Source organism: Peromyscus eremicus, chromosome 2 (assembly GCF_949786415.1).
Source record: "Peromyscus eremicus chromosome 2, PerEre_H2_v1, whole genome shotgun sequence".
Classification (NCBI taxonomy): Eukaryota; Metazoa; Chordata; class Mammalia; order Rodentia; family Cricetidae; genus Peromyscus; species Peromyscus eremicus.
In genome coordinates this window covers 115,514,446-115,535,274 of record NC_081417.1, presented here as the reverse complement: position 1 = coordinate 115,535,274, position 20,829 = coordinate 115,514,446, and the positions used below count along the sequence as shown (strand labels likewise).

Genomic DNA, 20,829 nt, shown 5'->3' with positions numbered 1-20,829 from the left:
GTTGTTTTTGTTTTATAGATAAAGGAGGAGTGGAGGCTTAGAGATTTAGGGACATGTCCAAGTTGACGTAACTTCTGAGTGGAAAGCCACAATTAGGCCATGTGTGTGTGATTCTAAACCATGAGGCTTCCTGGCTCTCATGGTGCCTAATGTATTTCGTCATCCCATTCACGTGAAAAGTGGGGGAACATAGTCCTCCAGCGTTTTTGTGTGTACCAAAATGAACATAAACTTATCAATTCAAACAACGTAGGTTGTACATTTAGGTGTGTAATTTATTGGCATTAAGCATATTCACAGTACCATATAACCATAGCAACCTTTCCCTTCCAGAGTTACTTTATCATCAAACAGTCTTCCTTCATTCGCTCCTGCCCAAATCCTGTGGCTTCCTCAAAACTTGGCTCAGAATTTGACTACTCTACGTAATTAATTTAAGAAGCGTTATATAATATTGGACTTACTTTACTTAGTCCACATAATTTTGTAGCATGTTATTTGAATTTCATTATTTTGCATGGATTAATATTCCACTATATACACACTGTTTATACACTCATGTCCTAGTTATCTGTTGTCAGACATTGAGTATCTCTGCCTCTTCAAGGCTAGCTTGGCACCTTAGTGAAATTCTTTCTCAAGATAGTTAGAAAAGGCCGGGCGGTGGTGGTGCACGCCTTTAATCCCAGCACTCGGGAGGCAGAGCCAGGCGGATCTCTGTGAGTTCGAGGCCAGCCTGGGCTACCAAGTGAGTTCCAGGAAAGGCGCAAAGCTACACAGAGAAACCCTGTCTCGAAACCCCCCCCCCCCAAAAAAAAAAAGATAGTTAGAAAAGCTTGTTTGTTTTTTACAGGAGGGAGGCCTAGGATGTAGCTCAGTGGTAGAGCACTTAGTGTCTAGCGAGTGTCAGGTTCAATGCTCAGTACTGCTATGTATAGTGCATAGGGTTGCGTTAATTGATTTTTGCATTTGTCTGTGGATATAAACAGTTAAGCTGACTTTGCTCTTTGATATTCTCTTGGAGAAATGCTCAGAAGTGCCTTCATTAGTATGTATTTTGGTGGCACTGTGGAAGTTCTGAAATGGAATTTAGGGACCTGAGTTTGTGGCACACATTTGCCAACTCTGTCCACAGCTGGCTTATGTGGGGTACAGCCTCAGTGAAGACCAGAACTCTTCACCCCCTGGGCACTCCTCAGTGAGCCTGGTCAGTTGATACAAACTTCCAGGCTTCTGGAGACTGAATGATAGGGTAGGCATGGTAGTGAAAGCTCTGTTCATTGCAGCCCCGCCCCCTCCAGATCTGCTCAAATGCCGTTGGTCAGATTCCAAGGTTAAGATCTGAGAAGGTCTCGGGGATTCTGAGTCATCAAAGGTAGATAAAATTTCACTCAACATCATTTTGGTGCACACAGCCATATTCAGAGATTTGGAAAGACAGTTATCTCATGTCTATCTGTTATCTAGAACACTGAATTCTGGGTAAGAAGGATCAGGTTCGTGTGGGCAACACTGCTTCATAATAGATGTCCTCCTGTTGTCTGACTTCTGACATATACAATAGCATAACATATTGTAAAAGTAATTCCATTGACTCCTAGGAGCAGCCCCCTGAACATGTCTGGGCCACAGTAGTAGTGGAGGTTGAATCACCCGCCATGGATTACTGATTCCCTGCACTGTCTGTCTGTCCAGGTCCTGGCCCTGCTCTTCAGTCAGGACAAAAGATGTGGGAAAATTCTGACTCCTTTACACTCATACTGTAATTCACAGAAAACCTCTCGCTTCTCATTTTATCCAAAAATTGTGTGTGTGCATGCATGTGTGCGTACGTGCGTGAGTGCGAAGTTAGATCATAAAGTTTAAATGTGTGCCCAAATGATTATTCAGATACTTGAGGTTAGGTTATTTGCTGAGTTCACTTTTAATGTCTTGGGATATTCACTCTGAGGCTGGAGCCAAGGGTAGGGGGTAGGGTAGGAGGTAGGAGGGGTTCTCAGCCATGGTAGCTACCCATGTATCTGTTGGTGATGTAATATTTGGAAAGAAACATGTCATTTTCATACAGTTGACCTTCAAGCATCCTGTGCATGTACCTTCTGTTATCTTCTGAATCCCTGCCTTCACACAGCACATGTGCACACATGAGATTTGCCCGTGCTGAAGGGTTACTTGTTCTCAGGTGTATCTGCAGAGGAAAAGCCAGGTTCCTTAGTAGGTACCTGTGTCCCCCTGGCACCCAGGCCAAACTTCTCCTTTAGCTCTGCTCTCTGTACACCTCCATTCAGCCTCTATTCTATCTTCTGCTCTCTTCCTGTTTCTCTTGTTTGGAGTATTTCCTGTAATCAGCTGCTAATCTCACAGTGCTCCTATCCTCCCAGCCCTAGAGGTCCCACTCACATTCCACCTCCTTTGTAGTGGTCAGAGTATTGCATGCCTTCTGCGAGCCAGGTGTTTCCTAGACACATCTGTCTGTCATATATAGACATACCTGTCTATCACTTACCTACCTATCATCTATTTATCTTTTACAGAATTAAAAAATGCATAAAATACTTAGTATTATCCTTATTTGCAGGAAAACTGTCCTGTTGCAGAAAGTTGAAAGCGCCTTGAACCCAGCTGCTAAGGTTCTTTGACGTGACCAAATCCGCCGTGCTGGTCCCCTTAGTCTCCTGGGGCTGACTATGTCAGCACTGTCTGTGCTCACAGACAGTGTGCTCTTTGCCTTAGTCAGGTGTGTTCCACATCTGCAGTCACCTTGCCTCATTCCCACGTGCTGCTTTGCTATCTTATTTCTTGTTCTTCCACTAAACTGCGTGCAGGCTTTCCATGAAGACTTTGTGTTTGTGTTACTTAAGGACGTCTAGGAGTCCGCCAGTTATTTCTTCTGCTGTATTTAGTAGCCCAGCTAATCATTTACACCTACCATGATGTTTCCATCCACTAATTATTGAGTGTTTTTAGGAAATATCCTTCGTCTTCCTCTTTTTACCCCTTTATACAAGGCACACTATGGCTGGGGTTGTGTCCTCTTCCTGCCCTGTCCCGCACCCCCAGCCCAAAGCAGAAAAAGTAAATGGAGTGTCCAGTCAGTTGAAGGGTTGTCTGTTAGACAATGGCTTTGACAAGAGTGATGGAGATAAGTAAGCATGCTGTAGACTGTGTGGAACCTCATCTCAAGGCCTCAAAGTCTCATTGATATGGTTTTACCTTTTGACATGCAGAGAGGAAAGTGCTTTTCTTGATAAAGGACAGCTGCCTCTGGACACCTTTTCTAGTTAGTTGATAAGAAATAATTAAAGACTTCTAATCATGATAACACTTGCCATCCAGAATGCAATGACCCTTCCCATAATTCCTGTTGACAGCCACATACTAGATTTTTTTCTCCCTTTACAATGGAAATTTGGTTGAAATATGGTCAAATTTTTTACCAGATGCAAAGTAAACACTTTGGAGTTTGAGCTCAGTAAGTTTTGCGGAGACTCCCTGGGAAGTGTGACCATAAAAGTAGAACCTGGGGCTGTGGAAGTGCACCATGGGGGAGGGGAGGGTAATTGGCAGAACTTAAAATGGGTCTTTGAGGCATCATTCCTAGCTTTTTGTGGAACTATGGTATGACCCCAGGAGGTAACTGTCTAGGAGGGGACACTAGTAAAGACTGAGTTCTTCTGTGGCCAGTCTCTACCCATTTTCATTAATGAATTGTGAAATTTATTTTCAGGCTTTAGCATTTTAAATGTATATTAGATGGAAGAAAATAGGGTAGCATAGAAAATAGTGAATGGCACCTAGTGAGGGTAAGCCTTTGTTTGTTTGTTTGTTTCCTTTTTGGATTTTTGGTCTCACTGTGGAACCAGGTTGGCCTCAAAGCTCACTATGTAAGAGAGGGAGGCCTCAAATTCATGGAGCTCCACCTGCCTCTGCCTCCTGAGTGTGGGATTACAGGTGTGTCACCTGGCAGAAGTGTCCTTTTGTGAAGCATTGGGTGTTGTAAGATGTATTGGTCACTGCAGTCAGAGTCCCTAATGAGTGGATGCCTGGCTGTGCTGCAGGAAATGGGGTGGGGGTACGTAGAAGGGTGGTTTCAGCTCCACCTGCTGCTGGAGTCTGCTGGAGCCTTGAGTGTGCTCCATAGCACACCATTGCCATCTGCTCAGAGCTCTGCCTGCAGGTTAAAAGGGTAGCACCTTGGGCTGCATGTGTGGCTCAGTGGTTGTGTTTGCTTTGATGGGCTGGTACCCTGGGCTTATCTCCAGCCTTGAAGGAAGAAAAAAAGGGGGAGTCCTTGTTAGTCACACATACTGATCATGATTTCTTGGCTGAGAAGTACTGGGAACTTTGTAGGGAAAACTTTTTTTTAAATCCATTTTCTCTTTTTTTATCCAAGTAGTGTGTGTGTGTGTGTGTGTGTGTGTGTGTGTGTTTATATTTTTTTGTTTTGTTTTTGTTTTTTGAGACAGGGTTTCTCTGTGTAGCTTTGCGCCTTTCCTGGAACTCACTTGGTAGCCCAGGCTGGCCTCACAGAGATCCACCTGCCTCTGCCTCCCGAGTGCTGAGATTAAAGGCGTGTGCCACCACCGCCCGGCATCCAAGTATATTTTAAGGCAATAGCCAAATTGCTTTAGAGCATAGAGTGAGTGATGTTCTGTTTGGGGTTTTCCAGAACTTGATCTGTGTTGCTTGCTTGGCCTCGTGAGTGGTCTTCCATGGGGCTGTAGGGCTGAGAGGCTCTGACTCTCTCCTTCTGGGTACCGAGCTTTTAAGGAGTTCTGCAGGAAGCAGAGTCCCCCACCTGGTGATGACTTGTGACCCTTGGTGTTGGTGCTAGCATGGTGGTCTTCCCCTCACGCTCACTATCACCGTAACTACTCAGGTAGGTGACTGTCGTTTGTACCTGAGAATGCCAAGGGGTTAAAGATGTCCAGGATCCATGTAAATGGGTTTTTGCCCCCAAAGAAATTTGTACAAATTTTAGGACACACAAATAAATTAGCACAAGTTAGCAAGGGGTGGGTGTGTGCGCGCGGAGGGAGCTCAGGGTCACTTCTTAATCACCAAAGTCATGGTTTCCTTCAGGCTTTGCCAAGAAGTGTGTCAGATAGCAAGGTTCCTTGTCCTTGGTTTCATGGCATTGCCTAAATTATGTTAGTGAAAAGTTGTGTCAACTTATGACAACATAGTTTCTCACATTTGCTTTGCCTGCCCCCCCCCCCATGTATGTACTTGTTCATTTGTATGTGTACATATGTGTGTGGCGGCGGGAGGTTAACTTCAGGCATCCTTTTACCTAGGCTGGCCAGTGAGCATCACGGTTCCACCTCTCTGCACTCGTACTGCCTTGCCATGTTGCAGCCATGCCCTGCTATACCCAGTTTTGACCCAGGTGCTGCTGGAAATCTGAATTGAGGTCCTCATGCTTATGCAGCGGACACTTTGACAACTGAGCCATCCCCCCTTTAAATCTTAAGAAAAAAAATTTAAAGCTTATGTAAATTTAAGAGAAACTGATCTAATGGCTGTAAAGCTTTTAATTTTGGCATAAGATTAGGGAACTCTCCAATCATAACAGTCTTGCAGAGTAGTCAGTTTTTTAGTTAGTTTTATATTGGAAACAGAAAGTCACAGAGGTTAAGGAAGTACCCAAGGTCACACGGAAAGAAGCAGATCTCATCACTCAACCCAGGTTGGGGTGACTCTCGGAGGCCCCGACTTCTGCTTTCATCTGTAGAGAGCCCTAGAGATCATCTAATGCTTTTTCATTATGCAGAACTTGAGCCCTGAGAGTTAGGAGGCTTGCTGAAGACCAGGCAAGTCCTGGTCACTTGTCTTACTGAGACAGACTGGCACAGACTCTTTCGCACCCTTCCCCACTTCTCTGTAACGTCTACTCCTTCCTGCCTTTTCCCGTGTGCCCGTGCCCGGTTCTCCTGGTCCAAGCATCTGCTGGGGCTGGGCCTTTTCCATTCTTCTGGCCTTCTTCTAGAACGGTTGCACAGCCCTCCCGCACTCTCAATCTTGATTTCTCCAGTCTGGCAGCTGCTCCTCTCCCAGATGGCTTCCCAGCCCAAGCCTCACACTGTGCCTTCTTGACTGCAGTCCCCACTGCCAATTTTTGGTATCCTGGTGCATCCTCCTCCAGATGCCGAGGCTCCTGATTGTCTTACCAGCGGGAAATAGACCTCAAGGTTTTGGTATGCATGCTTAGTCTCTGTTCCCATGTTTTGTGTGGGGATTCCTTGTAGCCTGCATCTTTTCCAGAAAGGAACAGGGTGGCAGCAGGGGCACTGGACAGGGAGTTGTACCACTCACTGGCAGTTGATCGTGGGAATGTCCTAAGCCAGGTCTTTTCATCTGTGGAAGGGACTATGAACCCTGCATATGGTCAAATATTGGAAAGCCCTTTTAGGGACAAAATGTGTAAATAAATGCTAGGTTTCATTGTCATGGTGCTCTCAAGTCCCTTAGATGGGTGTTTAAGAAGTGCTGACTGAAAGACAGGTGTCTCTGTCCTGCCCATCATCTCTCCTCTACTCCCCCAACCCCGTTCTAGAGACAAGGCCTCAGCATGTCATCCAGGCTAGCTGGGGATTTGCTCTGTAGCTCTGGCTGGCTTCAACCTCATGACCCTTCTGCGTCGTCTTCCTAAGTGCTGGGTTGATAGACTGTGCTGCCAGGCCTGGCCCAGCTCCCCCTTCTGAGAATCCACTTCGGCCACCATGTTTTTGACCCCAAGGAAGGCAGTGGAGATGGCTTCACTAAATCTTATCATGGCCTCTTTAATAACATTATAGATACATTAATGGCAATTAGTTTAAAAGAAAGAAAAGTAAAGCAGAATCGAGCTGCCTAGCATCTTGGTACAGCGTGGCTTTTAGGAAGACACTGACTAATGAAACAGAGTACTGTTTGCTCTGGTCAGAGACCTCCTCTTGGCTAAAGCAGGCTCTTTGGGAACAAGGCAGAGTCTGACCCATTGACTTGGCATCGATCATTTGCTCATCCCTAGAAGTTTATTGTAAATGAAGCAGCTTTTACTATTGTGGCATATTCCTGGAATCGCTACTATAGTTAGAAGTGAGTGGTTCTTGTGACAGGGATGGCATATAGAAAAGCCATAATTCTGACTCACTGACAGGAAAAAAAAAAGCCAATTTTGTAATTGTATTATGTCATTCTTGTGGCCGGAGCCCAGCAGCTTTACAGTGTCTTGCTGAGCTCTCAGCAGAGCGTTACCCAGGTCTCAGCCAAGTGCTGGGGTCTTGGGAAACAGTCCTTGGTGCTGGTGCTTGGTGGCATTGTGCTGTGACCGGAAGAGAGCAGATGGTTGTCCTCAACTGTGTGAGGACCTAAGGAAGTTCCGTGTCCAGGCTAGGTAGGCTTGTGCTGAATCACTGCAACACTGCTTCGCCCAGCCCAGTCAGGGTGGCAGGTCGATGCTCTTGCTTGTTTTGAGATAGGGTCTTGCTGTGCAGACCAGGTTGACCTCAAACTCACTTTGTAGCCTAGGCTGGTCTGGAATTTGTAATCCTCCGAGTCTCCTGGGTGCTGTGTTGTGTAGGCCCTCAGTACCACACCTAGCTTAATGGCTTTCTCTCTGACTGTTTTAGAAGGCGTGTCATGAGATCAGTGTCCTGGATGATGTTAGATGGAAAATTACTGAAAAGCCAGAGGAGATGGGATAATGGTGACTGTAGGACAATCTTTGTGGAAAGAGCAAGGTCCTCCAATCAGGAGCCACACATTTGGACTCTTGTCACTCACACTGATTAGCCCCACACAGCTCAGGCTTCTCACACATTGAAGTGCCAGTGGTTTGCTCTGTCATAAACTGCAGATGCTTTGTGCATGCTGGGGCTCCTCCTTGGCGGGCACTGTATCCCATAACTGTAATTAGATGAGCAGAAATTACGATCCATATGTAGGGCTTCCTGAGAGTAGAAGTCTGTTGGGTGCTTTATGTGTAATACTTAGCTTTTGCCAGTCTGTAAGAGAAATGCTATTTTATCTCCCCACTTGCACTGGGAATAACGAGGTTCAGGGATGCTAAGTCATTTGCCTGGGAAGCCAGATTCAAGTCCAGGTCAGTAGGACTCTAGCCTTTGTACTTGACCCTCAGCATATTGGACTGCTGCATGGTACCAGGCTTGTCTTTGTCCTATGGCTCTTCCCAGCAGGTTCCCAGCTCAGAGTATTCAACATTATAAAGTTCTCTTTTCCTTTTCTCTGAGTTTTTCAACATTTTATCAGTACTTTCTGCTTTAGAAAGGCCTTTGATTTCTTAAAATAATTCACTGTAGGTAAGACAGTGTCTTATGACCTGAAACTCAGTGTATAGAACAGGCCGGATTAACTCAGAGACTTCTGCTTCTGCCTCCCAAGGCATGTAGCATGGCACCTGGCAAGGTGGTGTTTTCAGTGAAAATAATCAGGTTCATGCATTGTTTTGTTTAGATTCTTATATTTTATTTGCACCGTCACTTGGTCTTTTTGCTGCACGATCTGGCAGTGTCTTTGTCTCAGACACTCACCTCTGATGATGGTATTCTGGAACATGAGAGCTGTGAGGTCAAGTTTCTGTTTTGCCCTCTATCTAAAATGCAGTCATCTGTTTATCCCTTACACAAACACTAATACTTCAGGAGCTGTCTGGATCGTCATATAGAAATTGCTGGAACTCTTCCTGTTTGGAAATAGTTCTGAGTTGGTTGCATTCTGACTTACAAACTGTTTTGTTTGTTTTACTTGTCCATCAGTCAGAAACTGTCAGAGGTGCTTGCCACTTACAGAAGACTGTGATAAAGAATTTAAGAAATCTACAGAACCTCTCTGATTTTCCCTTGCATAAAACAGCACCAACAGACTTGGTTGGGCCACACAGTAACCCTCTGCCACTGAATGAAGGCTATTTTTCAAGTTGTTGCTGGTATAATAAAGGGGAAGAGTTTACTGCTTTCACCCAGACACTATGGGTTGTTTATCTTTATTGTTCCTGTTTTCTAAGCTGCTTATATCCACTTGAAATCCCCAGTGAAGTGTGTCTTTTAAAGGCTGTTTCATGGTTCCTGCTGGTCTGTGCCTCTGGCACTGAAGACTTTGTTTTGTAATAAGAAACTTAACTTGGTTTCCAAAACCAAAGAATGATTTTGCTCCTTTTCTACTTCCCCTACAAGTGATCAGGTGAATCATAGTTGGGTTTATTTTCACAGAAATGTGTCTTGAATGAAGCCATTGTACAAATGTAACACCAAAATTACTTGTCATCATGAACAAGGGCAGTCATCCTTTCTTGAAAGTAGATTCAGGGTGCTATCCTTGAAGAGCTTAGTACCGGTCGTAGCATGGGTTTTAAATATTGTGTATGTTATTTTTATTATTAGAATGTCAGTTTTCTGAGAGTTTGTTGTATTAAATCAGCATGCAAAACATCAGAGTAAATTGTCTATGAATCCCATAGCCTACCTTGTTTCTCAGAGTTCAGGCTAGGCCTCACGAATCCGAACTGCATTACTGTTTGCCGGCAATGCTGGAGGTTCATCTGAAGATGAAATACACTGTGATTCAGGATAGTGCTGTTTGCAGCAGATAATGAAGAACAGGAAACCAAACTTCCCATGATTAGAGGTTGTAATGATACCCTGTTGTAGGAGCAGGTTAATGACTTTAAAGCTGTGTGAGGCCCAGGAAACTCTGACTCTTCAGATTAAGTACTGCATGACCTAATGGTATATATTTAAAAAACTTCGGGGAGGCCTGCAGAAGAGGGGAGGAAGGATTTTGAGAGTCAGAGGGGTCAAGAACACCACAAAAAACCACAGAATCAACTAACCTGGGCTCATAGGGGCTCACAGAGACTGAACTGACAACTAGAGAACCTGCATGGGACTGACCTAGGCACTCGGCATATATGTTACAGTTGTGTAGCTTGGTCCTCTTGGGGGACTCCTAACAGTGGGAACAAGAGCCTTCTCTGACTCTTTTACTGGCTTTTAGAACCCTACCCCCTATATTGGGTCACCTTGCCCAGCCTTAATGCACAGGGAGGTGCTTAGTCTTACTGCAACTTGATATGTCATGTTTTGTTGATATCCATGGGAGACCTGCCCTTTCCTACACAGAAGCAGAGGAAGAGTGGATTGGGGGGTTAGAACAGGGGTGAGGGTAGGGAAGGAGAGGAGGGAGGGGAAACTGGGGCCCGGATATTTTATATATATATGTGTGTGTGTGTGTGTGTGTGTGTGTGTGTGTGTGTGTGTGTGTATATATATATATATATGTATGTATGTATGTATATTTAAAGCAGCCTTAAGTACGAAAAGGATTATGCAGTAGCCCCCATGGACAGAACCTAGGCCTGGTGGGACTAGTAAAATTTCTTCTGCTCTTTTAGAGGGCTCTGAGTCTGTGACCCTCTCCTGAAGTTGAGTTCCTGGTCAGGTTTTGTTTGCCGTGGTAAAGGCATGCAGCTGTGTTCTTAGCAAGTTTGCCCATGCCCAGTGAGAAGGACTAGTCTAGGTTTTCCCAGCCCGGTGCTTTCACTCCAGGGCCTTTGCACGTGCTGGTGCTTTTGCTCAGACTGCTTCCGCCAGTTGGCACTTTTACCCTCCCTCTCCCACACCCTGCACATCCGTCTCAGTTCTGTGTTACTGCCTCCCTGAGCCCCAGGCTCTGTCTGTCACAGTCACAGTCTGTACTCTCTGTCTCTGTCTCTGTCTCTGTCTGGTTCTGCTGTTCCTGCAGGTCGTAAGCTCCATGTGGGCAGGGACCACCTTGCTCTTCTCCTCAGCCAGTTCTTTTTCTAAGATGGAGAGCCATGTAAAGTGAATGGAAGACATCTAAATGTGGCTTTTGAAGTCCCACTTCTGCACAAAGCACAACATTGTTATTTAGTTATTTTCCAGTGACTGTTGTCACGAGACAGTGTGTCTACTCATAGTCTTCAAGCAGTTGTCATGTATTCTTATTTATTTTAAAAGCTGAAGGCAAAATGATTTGTTATTTGAGTGTTTTTGAAGGTACTTGTATCCTAATTGCCAAATCAAAGTTGTCACATCAAAATTCACACTCATATTTCCTGCCTGGCCTATTGTTACTACTTTTATAAGTGTTTTAAAAACATTTTCTGTGGATTGAATATTTTTTGCTTGAGTGTATGTTTGAGCATTGTGTGTTTCTCTTGGATCTCAGAAAAAGTTGTCGGGGCCCTAGAAACTAGAGTTATGGATGGTCATATGACACAGGTGGGTGCTGGGAACTGAACCCGGGTCTTCTGCAAGAACAAATGCTCTTAACCACCATCCGTACTTCTACTAACTCTCAGGCATTGTAGAAAGGGTTTTCTTACTCTCTCTAGCCTATCACCCAGTGGGTAAGAGGAGCATAAGAGGTCCTGTGGTACTCTTGCTTTTGGATTTTTATTCCTGCTGTCTCCCATAGTGATGATGTAAGATGATGGGGACTGCTGCTAGCCCATTTTCATCTCTTGCTTCCTAGTCCATCTCTGCTGCCAGGTACTGGCCAGGGCTGTACTTTTCTTCACGCAGATTCTGACCAAATGTGCTCAGTAATAAAGAGAAGCCAAATGTGAATCCATACGTTATTTGGCAGCTGTTCGTTGGCAAAAACACTTTGTAGGAGTGAGCACCTTTGGGCATCTGAACTGCCAGTCACAGGTCAGGGGAGAGGTGTCCAGAGCTGTTCTTAGGACAGGCTACTCTATACCATGGAGCAGAAGCTCTGACTTCTTTTCTTGGAACAATGAAACATCTTTGATTTTTATACTCGAGGTTGTCTCTGTCATCCTAATATCTCTCAGTCACCTTCTATCCCTTTCCCCCAATGCATTTTCCTTCCTATGTAGGTTTTGCTTTTTCCTTAGTGAAAATACCCTCTTATTTTCAAATATAACCACCTCCAAGTTGGTTGATTGATTGATTTTTGTCCCTAGATCAGCTCTGAATGGGCTTTAGGAAGTAAAGAAGAAAATCCAGTCTGCTTTTCGGGAACACTGGACAACCGAATAAATGCAGGTATGCATGTTCACCTTCTGGGTATTTTCTTTTGAGGTAGGACCTTACTCTGTGGCCCAGAGTGGTTGTGAACTTGAGATCTTCCTGCTTCAGCCTAACCAGTGTTGGGATTATATCTGCACTATTGCACTAAACTGTGATTTTCAGCCTATAGGACTGTCTATACTCTGTCCTCTGATTATTAAAAAAAGTGTGTATTATTCATTCCCAGTTTTGTATATGCTGGCTTAAACAGTCCATGCACACCAGAAGCTCCAGGAAGTAAAGTTAAAGTTTCTGTAGCCTCTCCTGGCTTGCCACACTGTTAACAGTTTATTGTCTGTTCTCTCGGGTATCTGTGCATATTGCATTACCCAGAGGACCCTAACACACCTGTTATGTTTCAACAGCTGTAGAGACAACTTGTACGATGGGTCCTCTCTTGTCAAAAGTTGTCAGTGGGCATTTTCTTTCTGTTGCTAATAGTGCCATGCCTTGTACATGTACAGTTTGTATGGATACCTAATTGTTTCTTTAGAGTTCTTTTGAATTCTTCCTCTGTTGTGTCTACAAAGAATCTCTAAGACAGAGGTTTGTTTTGTCTCACGTTGTGAAGCAGGCTTAAAATACTGTTGATCTTCATGTTGTTATCTGAACTGCAAGGTGAGTCAATTAGCTTAGTTTTTCAGCCTGATTTCAAGTAGATTCTGGTTTTTAGATTTGTTTTGGATATTATAAACTAACATTGAATGCCTTTGATTTGTAACAGTGAGACCCATTTAAATGATCTCACTTCCTGTCATTATGACAGCTAATAGACCTTTTCCTATTTGGGGACATCCTTGTATCCTTTCTCAAGTACTCACTGTATGCAAATCTCTATGCTTGTTACTGGGTATACAAAGACGAATACAGCTCTTACGCTCAGGGAGTTCACAGTGGACAGGTGCATGCGTATGATGACCATAATACCTTGTGGCTAGTGTGGTAAGTTTAGTAACACAGGAGAGATGGCATCCAGCATAAGGGTACAGCTGGACTCAGGCTTCTTGGAGGAAGTGTCAGTCTGGACTGGTTTCTGAAGAAGATTGAACTTTGCCATGAAAGCTAAGAGGTGAGTATATTAGTGGTGGAATCAGCATATTTGAAGACTACACAGGGAGCAGTATGGGTGGGGGTGCGGAGACAGGGATACCTGGTGGCCTGGGTTTTAAGCAGCTAGAAGTGAGAGGAGATGAGGTGATGGGACCAGCTAACCAGGAGATAAAGCGCTCTTTCAGTTTGAGACTAGTCTGCAGAAAATGGGCAACTAGTGGAGGGTCTGATCTGTATTACAGAGATAAGACTTGGAAACTCAAGTGAAGCCTAGATTGGCAGGCAGGAAGGAAGTAGTTTGAGGCAGGAAAATGGTTGGGAGGTCATCGGTGTTGGTCAAGGGCTGAAGGATATGTGAGGTTCCTCTTTTCCTGCAGTGGCCTTGCCCTGGGCTCAGTCCTGGGACTGCTTTGGTCCTGGATCACTTGTTTTGAAGGCCTTGTGAGTGATTTTCTTGCAAAGAATTTACCTGTGTCTTGCCCTGCACAACATGCCTGTCCTGCTTCCCTCAGGTGATGGGGGCCTGTTCCGAGTCATCACTTTCCATGGCCCTTCGTGTGATTTATACGAGTGCATAAGTAGTGGTCACTTTGTGTACACTGCCTCAGATGACGACAGGAGCACAGAGACAGCATGGCCTATGTCTTCACCAAGCTTCCTGTTCTGTAGGGGATAGACATGGATGGAAAGACCGATTCTTTCTGTAGCTAGTTTAGAAGTTATGTGATCCCAGCAGAGGCAGCAATATTCTAATGATGCGTCAGTCCTTTAACACTATTGGCTCCAGATGAGAGCTAGCTTTTTAACTACAACTAGTGTATAAATAGAGAAAACAATTTAAATCATGCCTAAGATTATTCTGATCGTTGGGAATATAGTCTGATTGCTTAGTTACCATGCATAATTAATCATTTCTATGGTTTCATCTCACTTGTAATCCCTGACCTCGTTGGTATTCAGGATGGAAAAGGGTAGCAGTTCTCATCCAGCACCACAGATGCCTGCCTGCTTTCCTTCATAGCACACAGCACATGGAATGACTGCATCGGCTTCTTTTCCTCCCTACAGTATCTAAATATAAAAGAGGACTGCAATGCCATGGCGTTCTGTGCTAAAATGAGGAGCTTCAAGAAGACTGAGGTGAAGCAGGTGGTCCCTGAGCCAGGAGTGGAAGTGACCTTCTATCTGTTGGACAGGGAGCCACTCCGCCTGGGCAATGGACAGTACACTGCAGAGGAGCTGTGCATCCGGGCCGCTCAGGAGTGCAGTGAGTGCTGGCTGCAGGGCTGGGAGGCTGCAGGCCTGGGAGGCTGCAGGGCTACACTCTCCAGAAGCACATGTGGACTCTCTTCTCCTTTTATTTCTGCTGAGAACAAGGTGTACATTCTGGAGGCCAAGGTTCTGCATTATTTCCTAATCCTGGATTTTACTTCCCACTGAAAAATGGCATATTCCTCCTTTATCATTAATGAGCTAGCTATAGAATACCAAGGAATGGCCCTTGCCTTCTGTGAGGCTCAGTCTTGGGGCTGGCTCATTTAATAGTTCAGGCTGTTCTAGAACTCAGTACATAGCTCAGGCTAGCCTCAAAGCTGGATTTCTCCTGACACCCACATGGGTGCTGGGATTGTAAGCGTTCACCATCACTTCCAGCCAAAGCTCAATTCTCTTTTCTCCTACATATCTGTAATTGGAATGACATTAGCACTAGTTGAGGTGCTGTGTAAAGCACCCAGTACAAGTGTGAATGTGAAATCAGTAGTACTGTTTCCTAATATACTCCTTAAGTTTGGCCTATCCCTCTGCTCTGGTCTGTTCTCCCATGGGTGCTGGGTTGAAGTGAGAATCTTAGGGTTGCCCTGTGGCTTGGTCATGCTAGACTGTGAAAAGGACAGTAAGGGAGTTCATCATCTCTTTATAAAAGTGAGATTTGTTTATAAAAACACATATATATGAAAATGCCATAATGAGGCCCTTGTGTGCTAACCTAAAACTTAATAAACAAAAAAAGAAAAAGTGAGACTTGTTACTTCACTTTAGCCTGTTACCTTGCTAGGGTGAGAAACCAGAGCACCTAACAGAATAGATCTCCGTTCATAATCCTTGCAACATGGAGGTGCGTTAGTGTTTGCCTACCTAATTTTAGATGGAAAGTAAGGCCATAAAACCATAAAACAGCCACATATCTCACCAACTTAATTTATTGACGTTCATTGGAATATACACTTAAAACAGGTAGATTTTTATAGTTGTAAATTGTATTCCAATAAAGCTGCTTGGGAAGGATTGTAGTAACTCTTCTTATGGTGATGAAGTAACTCACAGTGATGCTGTTGAGAGCAACATTGTGGGGATGTTGTCAATAGTTTAAGATCTTGTTAGTAATACAGCTTGTCTGGAGGCTCCATTTACTTCCCAGTACACGTCTTTCTGCCTAAAGTGACTGATATACCAAAACACCAACAAAAGGGGAGAGGCTTATGTATGGGGAAGAATATGTTGGCTCTTGTTTCCAAAGGAAGATGTGCTTGGAAGTAACTAAAGGGAAGACTTTCCTCTTTGTTTCCTTTTTCACGTGTGTGTGTGTGTGTGTGTGTGTGTGTGTGTGTGTGTGTGTGTGTGTGTATGTATGTATGTGTACATGCACGTGAGCACACATGGGTGGAGATCAGAAGACAACCTGCAAGAGTTGGTTTTCTCCTTCCACCATGTGGGTCTCAGAGACTGAACTAAGGTCACCTGGCTCGGGGGCAAGTGACTTTACCTGCTGAGCTGTCTTGCTAGTCCACACTTTTTCTTCTGAGAGGCACAGATTGAAGTGATGGAAGAGGATTTTGAGATGCCCAGGCACCTGTAACTTCTCAACCCAGGGTCCAGCTGGAAGAGGCTGTAAGGGTCAGGAATGGCCTTGTTAATGCCACTGTTGTTTCGGGAGAAGCAATCTTTTTATGAGGGTGGGAGTGGAGATGTTAATTTACGATTACCATTTCTTAGCTTGAGATCTGGCTAGTGCTAAAGATAACAGTAACAACTGATCGTTGGCACTCATATCCCTTCATTCTTCCATTGGAGTACATGTGTGTGCTATCTCCTGATGGCTCTTCCTAATCTGGTTTCTGAGCATGCTGGTTATTTTTAAAAGAGCAGGTAGTGGAGTAACACCCAGCACTATTGGGCCAGCTTTGTTAAGAGATCTTCTTGCTAGTTAATGCCAATAAATACATTCATGATAGTATAAAAAGTACTTAGTGCATTTAATTATTAATGATAATACATTTTAATCACTGGCGAAGTCACTTTGTTTATCCTAATATGCAGTTTGTGTGGTGGCCAGGAACTTCTTTGTGTATATGATTGTATAATCATAGAGTCAGAATTGTTTAAACAAATTATAGGAAGCAGATTGAGGAATTCCTACATTTCTCAGATGTTTCTTCCTTGCTGTGATTAAAAAGATGCACATCAGGTAGGATCTGTGTACCTCTGAGATAGCCCTTTTCTTTTTTAATCAGAATTTGGTAAGACCCTGTAATGAGAAATGCTACCAAATTTTATTTTTAAATTGCTTTAATTTGGTTTGCCAGGAGCCACAGTACATGCTCCTGAGGAGCTATGCATGTTCTTGATTAGTATGATTAAAACTCTCTGAGTGAACATAATCAAGAGTTGTATCTGCCCCGAGAGGATGAGGTGACCTAGATTGTTTCTGGATGAGAGAATTTTTTATCTTTGCGTATGTTGCTCTTTGGAAACAGGTGACCAAATGCATCTGCCTGTAGCTCTCTGGTGTGCTCTTTCCCCAGATATTTCTCCTCTTTGTCACAACCTCTTCGCCCTGTACAATGAAAGCACCAAGCTCTGGTACGCTCCGAATCACACCATCACTGTGGACGACAAGATGTCTCTCCGGCTCCACTACCGCATGAGGTACAGCACACAGAGCTGCTGCTAGTGGGTTTCGTCATGTTGTCTGGGGCAGTGTTTGGCCAGGGTCCTGAGTCACTTAGGAAGAAGTACTGGAGTCATTGTGGTTTGTAACTTTTGTATTTGCTTGGTATGATGAAAAGGGACATCTTGCATGGTAGAGTGTGATTGAAGGTGAATTGGATCACCTCTGCCACATTTTATAAACATGATACAAAGAGTGTTTTGGATAGAATCCAGTCCTCTAGCAAAGTTTTCCACATGGTGAGTCATGATTATAAGTTTAACATAGTGGGTTATAACCAGAACTTGAAAAAAATAGAGGGAAAGAAACAAGAAACCATATATAGAGATATAGATCTCCTAAGCTCATTGTGTTTTAAGACTTGTGAGGTATGTTATAAAATGTATTTCCTACTGAATGCTGTGGCTAAGAAGCATTCTGTACACCACCTGAGGAGGTGACAGAGATAAATTCTCAGTCTTACTCTCCAGAAGTTATGCTGTGACCTCCTGAGGACTCTGGGCTCTCGTTACTTTTATGTTCTGATGAGCCTTCCTAGACTTTCCCCCAGGTCACGAACTTTGTTCAGTATCCCAAGGCCACATAGACAGCTGGTGCTGCCATCGGGGCAGACTTTAGCCTTGTCAGTGTGTGCAGGAGCTGCTGTGGAAGTGAAAGTCTTTTGGATAGCAGTGAAGCACATGTGAGCATGTGGTTAGCCTTGGAGCCGATAAGGAGGCCGGTCCCTTTTTGAAAAGGGTCTCAATGTGTATAAATCTGGTTAAATCAGTAGATTAGCTCAGGTGCTAAGAGGATGTCAGATCATGCTGGAAACACCTTCCAGCTGCTACCTCCTTTGCATTTTGGTGGCACCATTCCGTCTGGTGCTCACCTTGTGTGGAGAGCAGTGTGCCTCTCACCCCAGATTTAGGGGACTTGTTAGCTGAGTCTTCTCACTACACTTTGATTTCTTTTCCTCACTCTGATCTTACTTCCCACAACCAGGGGGCCTGGTTCTGTGATCAAAACTGGAGATAGACCTGCTGCTGGAAGTCTGGCCATGGACGTACCCTTGAGTTCTGATTCTCTCCCCGTAGGCGGCTAGACTTAGGTCAGAGTCCAGCATGGCAGCATTGAGCATTTACAGGAGACCTGAGCTTGCCTGACTCAGCTCTCCCGTCTTCCCAGTGGGAGAGCTGATGAAGTTTCTCACGCAGTAAACCATCTTGGCAGTGCTGCGTTGGAACCGGTTGCTGCGTCTCCCTGTTTGCTTTGTGTTAGCTGCAGGAAGTACCCAGAGGCCTCAGCGCACTGCCAGTGCACTTCAACAGGATACTGCCTTGTGCCACAGTCTCTTTGAAGTTGGCAAAAGATACCATCCTAAACTCAAACATTTGCATTCGAGCAGCCTACAAAGAGCTTGAAAGCTGGTGATCTAACCACTGAAGAAGAGCAAGAACAGCAAGAGAGCAAGTGCTGGCCGCTCCTTCAGTGGCATCCCAGCTATATTTCAGGAAATATTCTTGCCCTTTAATCGTGGTTTTTGTTTTTGCTGAATGATTTGGACAGTTAGTTATGATACATGTTAATGTAAGACAATCATATTCTTTGTTTTCAAGAAAAGAAGCCCTTATAAGTGAAAATCACTGACTTCAGTAAAATTCTGTAGAAACCTAAAAACTTTCATTAGGTACAGTGTTTAAATGCAGTCTTTGAAAAAAGTCATCTCTAGTATTGTTTCTCAGGAACTTTTTTTTTTTTCCCCTGAGACAGGGTTTCTCTGTATAGCCCTGGCTGCCCTGGAACTCACTCTGTAGACCAGGCTGGCCTCGAACTCATAGCGATCCTCCTGCCTCTGCCTCCCAAGTGCTGTGATTAAAGGTGTGTGTCACTACCATTGGCAAGGAACTTTGAAGGTGTATCTGGCTGATCTGTTGCTCTCTCTTTCCCATTATTCTGAAAAGGAGCATGGGCTATAAGAACACGACACTTACTCCCCACACTGTTTTAACTGTTACCATATTATCAGGATTTATATATAAGTTCAGGAAGCTGCTTGGTTATTTTTTTATTTTACAGTAAATTGATAATTTTGAGAATTTTATAGTTATACTGGAGCTGGCCCAGTCAGTTAAGTGCTTGTGAGGATATGAATTTGGATCCTCACCCAGGACCTACATAAAAACCCAGGCAAAGTGGCATGTTCTTGTTTCTAGTTTTATTAGTAATTAGGAAACTGTTAGTATTGATAGTCATCTTTTATTTTTAAATATGGAACACTTCACAGCTTTGCATGTTATGTTTGCACTGGGTCCATGGAATATTCTCTGTATTTGTGCTGACAAAGTGAGCACCACCTTTTTTTTTTTTTTAATGGTATCTTGCCAAGTTGCGTAGGCTGGCCTTGAACTTGCATTCTTCCCGCAGAAGCCTCCCAAATACTGGAATTGTGAGCATACACCACAATTTAAAGACGTTTGGTCCTAGATGAATGGGTTGGATTGGTTCAGAGAGTACCTGTCCTCAGCGCTTCTCTCGGCAAGCTTGCGGGGAAGCTGCCATGTTGAACATAATGCTTGTGGTTCTGTCATGGTCTTACCTACCTCTTGGCAGAATTTACCTGGCCTATATTCTCTTCAGTCAGATCTCAGGTTGAACTTTTGTAGCAGGCCAGGTGATTCACTCCTTACTTCCTGCTTACAGAAGTGTGGAACCTCACTGACTCCTCTCTGTTGCTCCTGTGAAGAGTACTGTAAGGCCTGGGCCCACAGAAACACTCGCCACTGCATTGGTGGGTCCCCTTGGCTCTTAGTGTAACTGGAATCTGGTCTCCTAGAACATACATGGAAACTAAGGGAGAACCTGTCATCTGCTTTGGTGACCTGGTATAGTTTGTGCAATGTGCGGTTCTTTCTGCATGCAGGCAACACTAAAGCCCATAGTCAGTCTCCCAGTTCCCTTCGTGATCTACAGAGACGATGGGCTGTGCACAACCACCGGAAGCTGCAAAATACTGTTTGTTACCTTTAAAGTAATGTGTCCATCCTTTCCTTTCCATGTTGACTGCGACTCCTTGAGTTCGTTCATCACTGTTTATCTGTCAAGCACATATTTAGCACCTGCTATATTATAGGCTCTGGGGGTTTGGTGCGGAGCAAGCCAGCTGTGGCCTCTGCTGCCAGGGAGCTCTCACTTTGCCCACATTGTTTCAAGATGTACCTGCTTGTTTCCTGGCCAATTCAGCTCATCTTATTCTTTCAGAAGCATCTTGTCTCATCCATGTACCTGTATTGCAGTCTGTATTCTAGAACCAAGAATTTTCAACCTGTAGGCTGCAGGTTGTGTGCACCCCAGGATAAGTTATTATTCCGGACAAGTTACCTATTAAACATGGTGTTAACGGCTCATATCACCAGGGATCCATCAGATGTTTACATTTTATTTTAAAACCCAAATAACCGAGTTTAAATCTAGGAGTTGTAAAATGTAGCTCTTAGCAGATGTTTATAGAGGAAGAGAGAAGTATGTGGGGACTGTGAAAGCTACAGTGTAGTTCTGCTTATGACATGTGTCCCACTTCCTGTTGTTTTGTGTTATTGTGGGCAGGGAACTCACAGAGGGCAGAGACTGTGCCTGAGAGCCCCTGTCTCCTGCCCTGACTCTTTTGTTGTCTGCCTTTAATAGGAGCTCTTTACGGTGGGAGTTACTGCTTCTCAGTGACATGCCTATTTGGGAGACGACAGCCCCAGACAGAGCTGAGTCTGCAGCCTGTGACAACTGGGCAGAGTAGCTCAG

At 44.3% G+C, this 20,829-nt stretch overlaps 1 protein-coding gene across 1 annotated transcript in view; it reads left to right on the top strand.

Moving 5' to 3' along the window:
- Positions 1-20,829, top strand: part of Jak1 (Janus kinase 1) — a 119,917-nt gene that overhangs the window by 62,759 nt on the left and 36,329 nt on the right. Inside the window, exons 2-4 of the mRNA XM_059254577.1 lie at positions 11,951-12,032; positions 14,175-14,373; positions 16,910-17,033. Coding sequence (XP_059110560.1) covers positions 12,027-12,032; positions 14,175-14,373; positions 16,910-17,033 — 329 coding nt within the window. The 5' untranslated portion in view covers positions 11,951-12,026. The remainder of the gene's footprint in view (positions 1-11,950; positions 12,033-14,174; positions 14,374-16,909; positions 17,034-20,829) is intronic.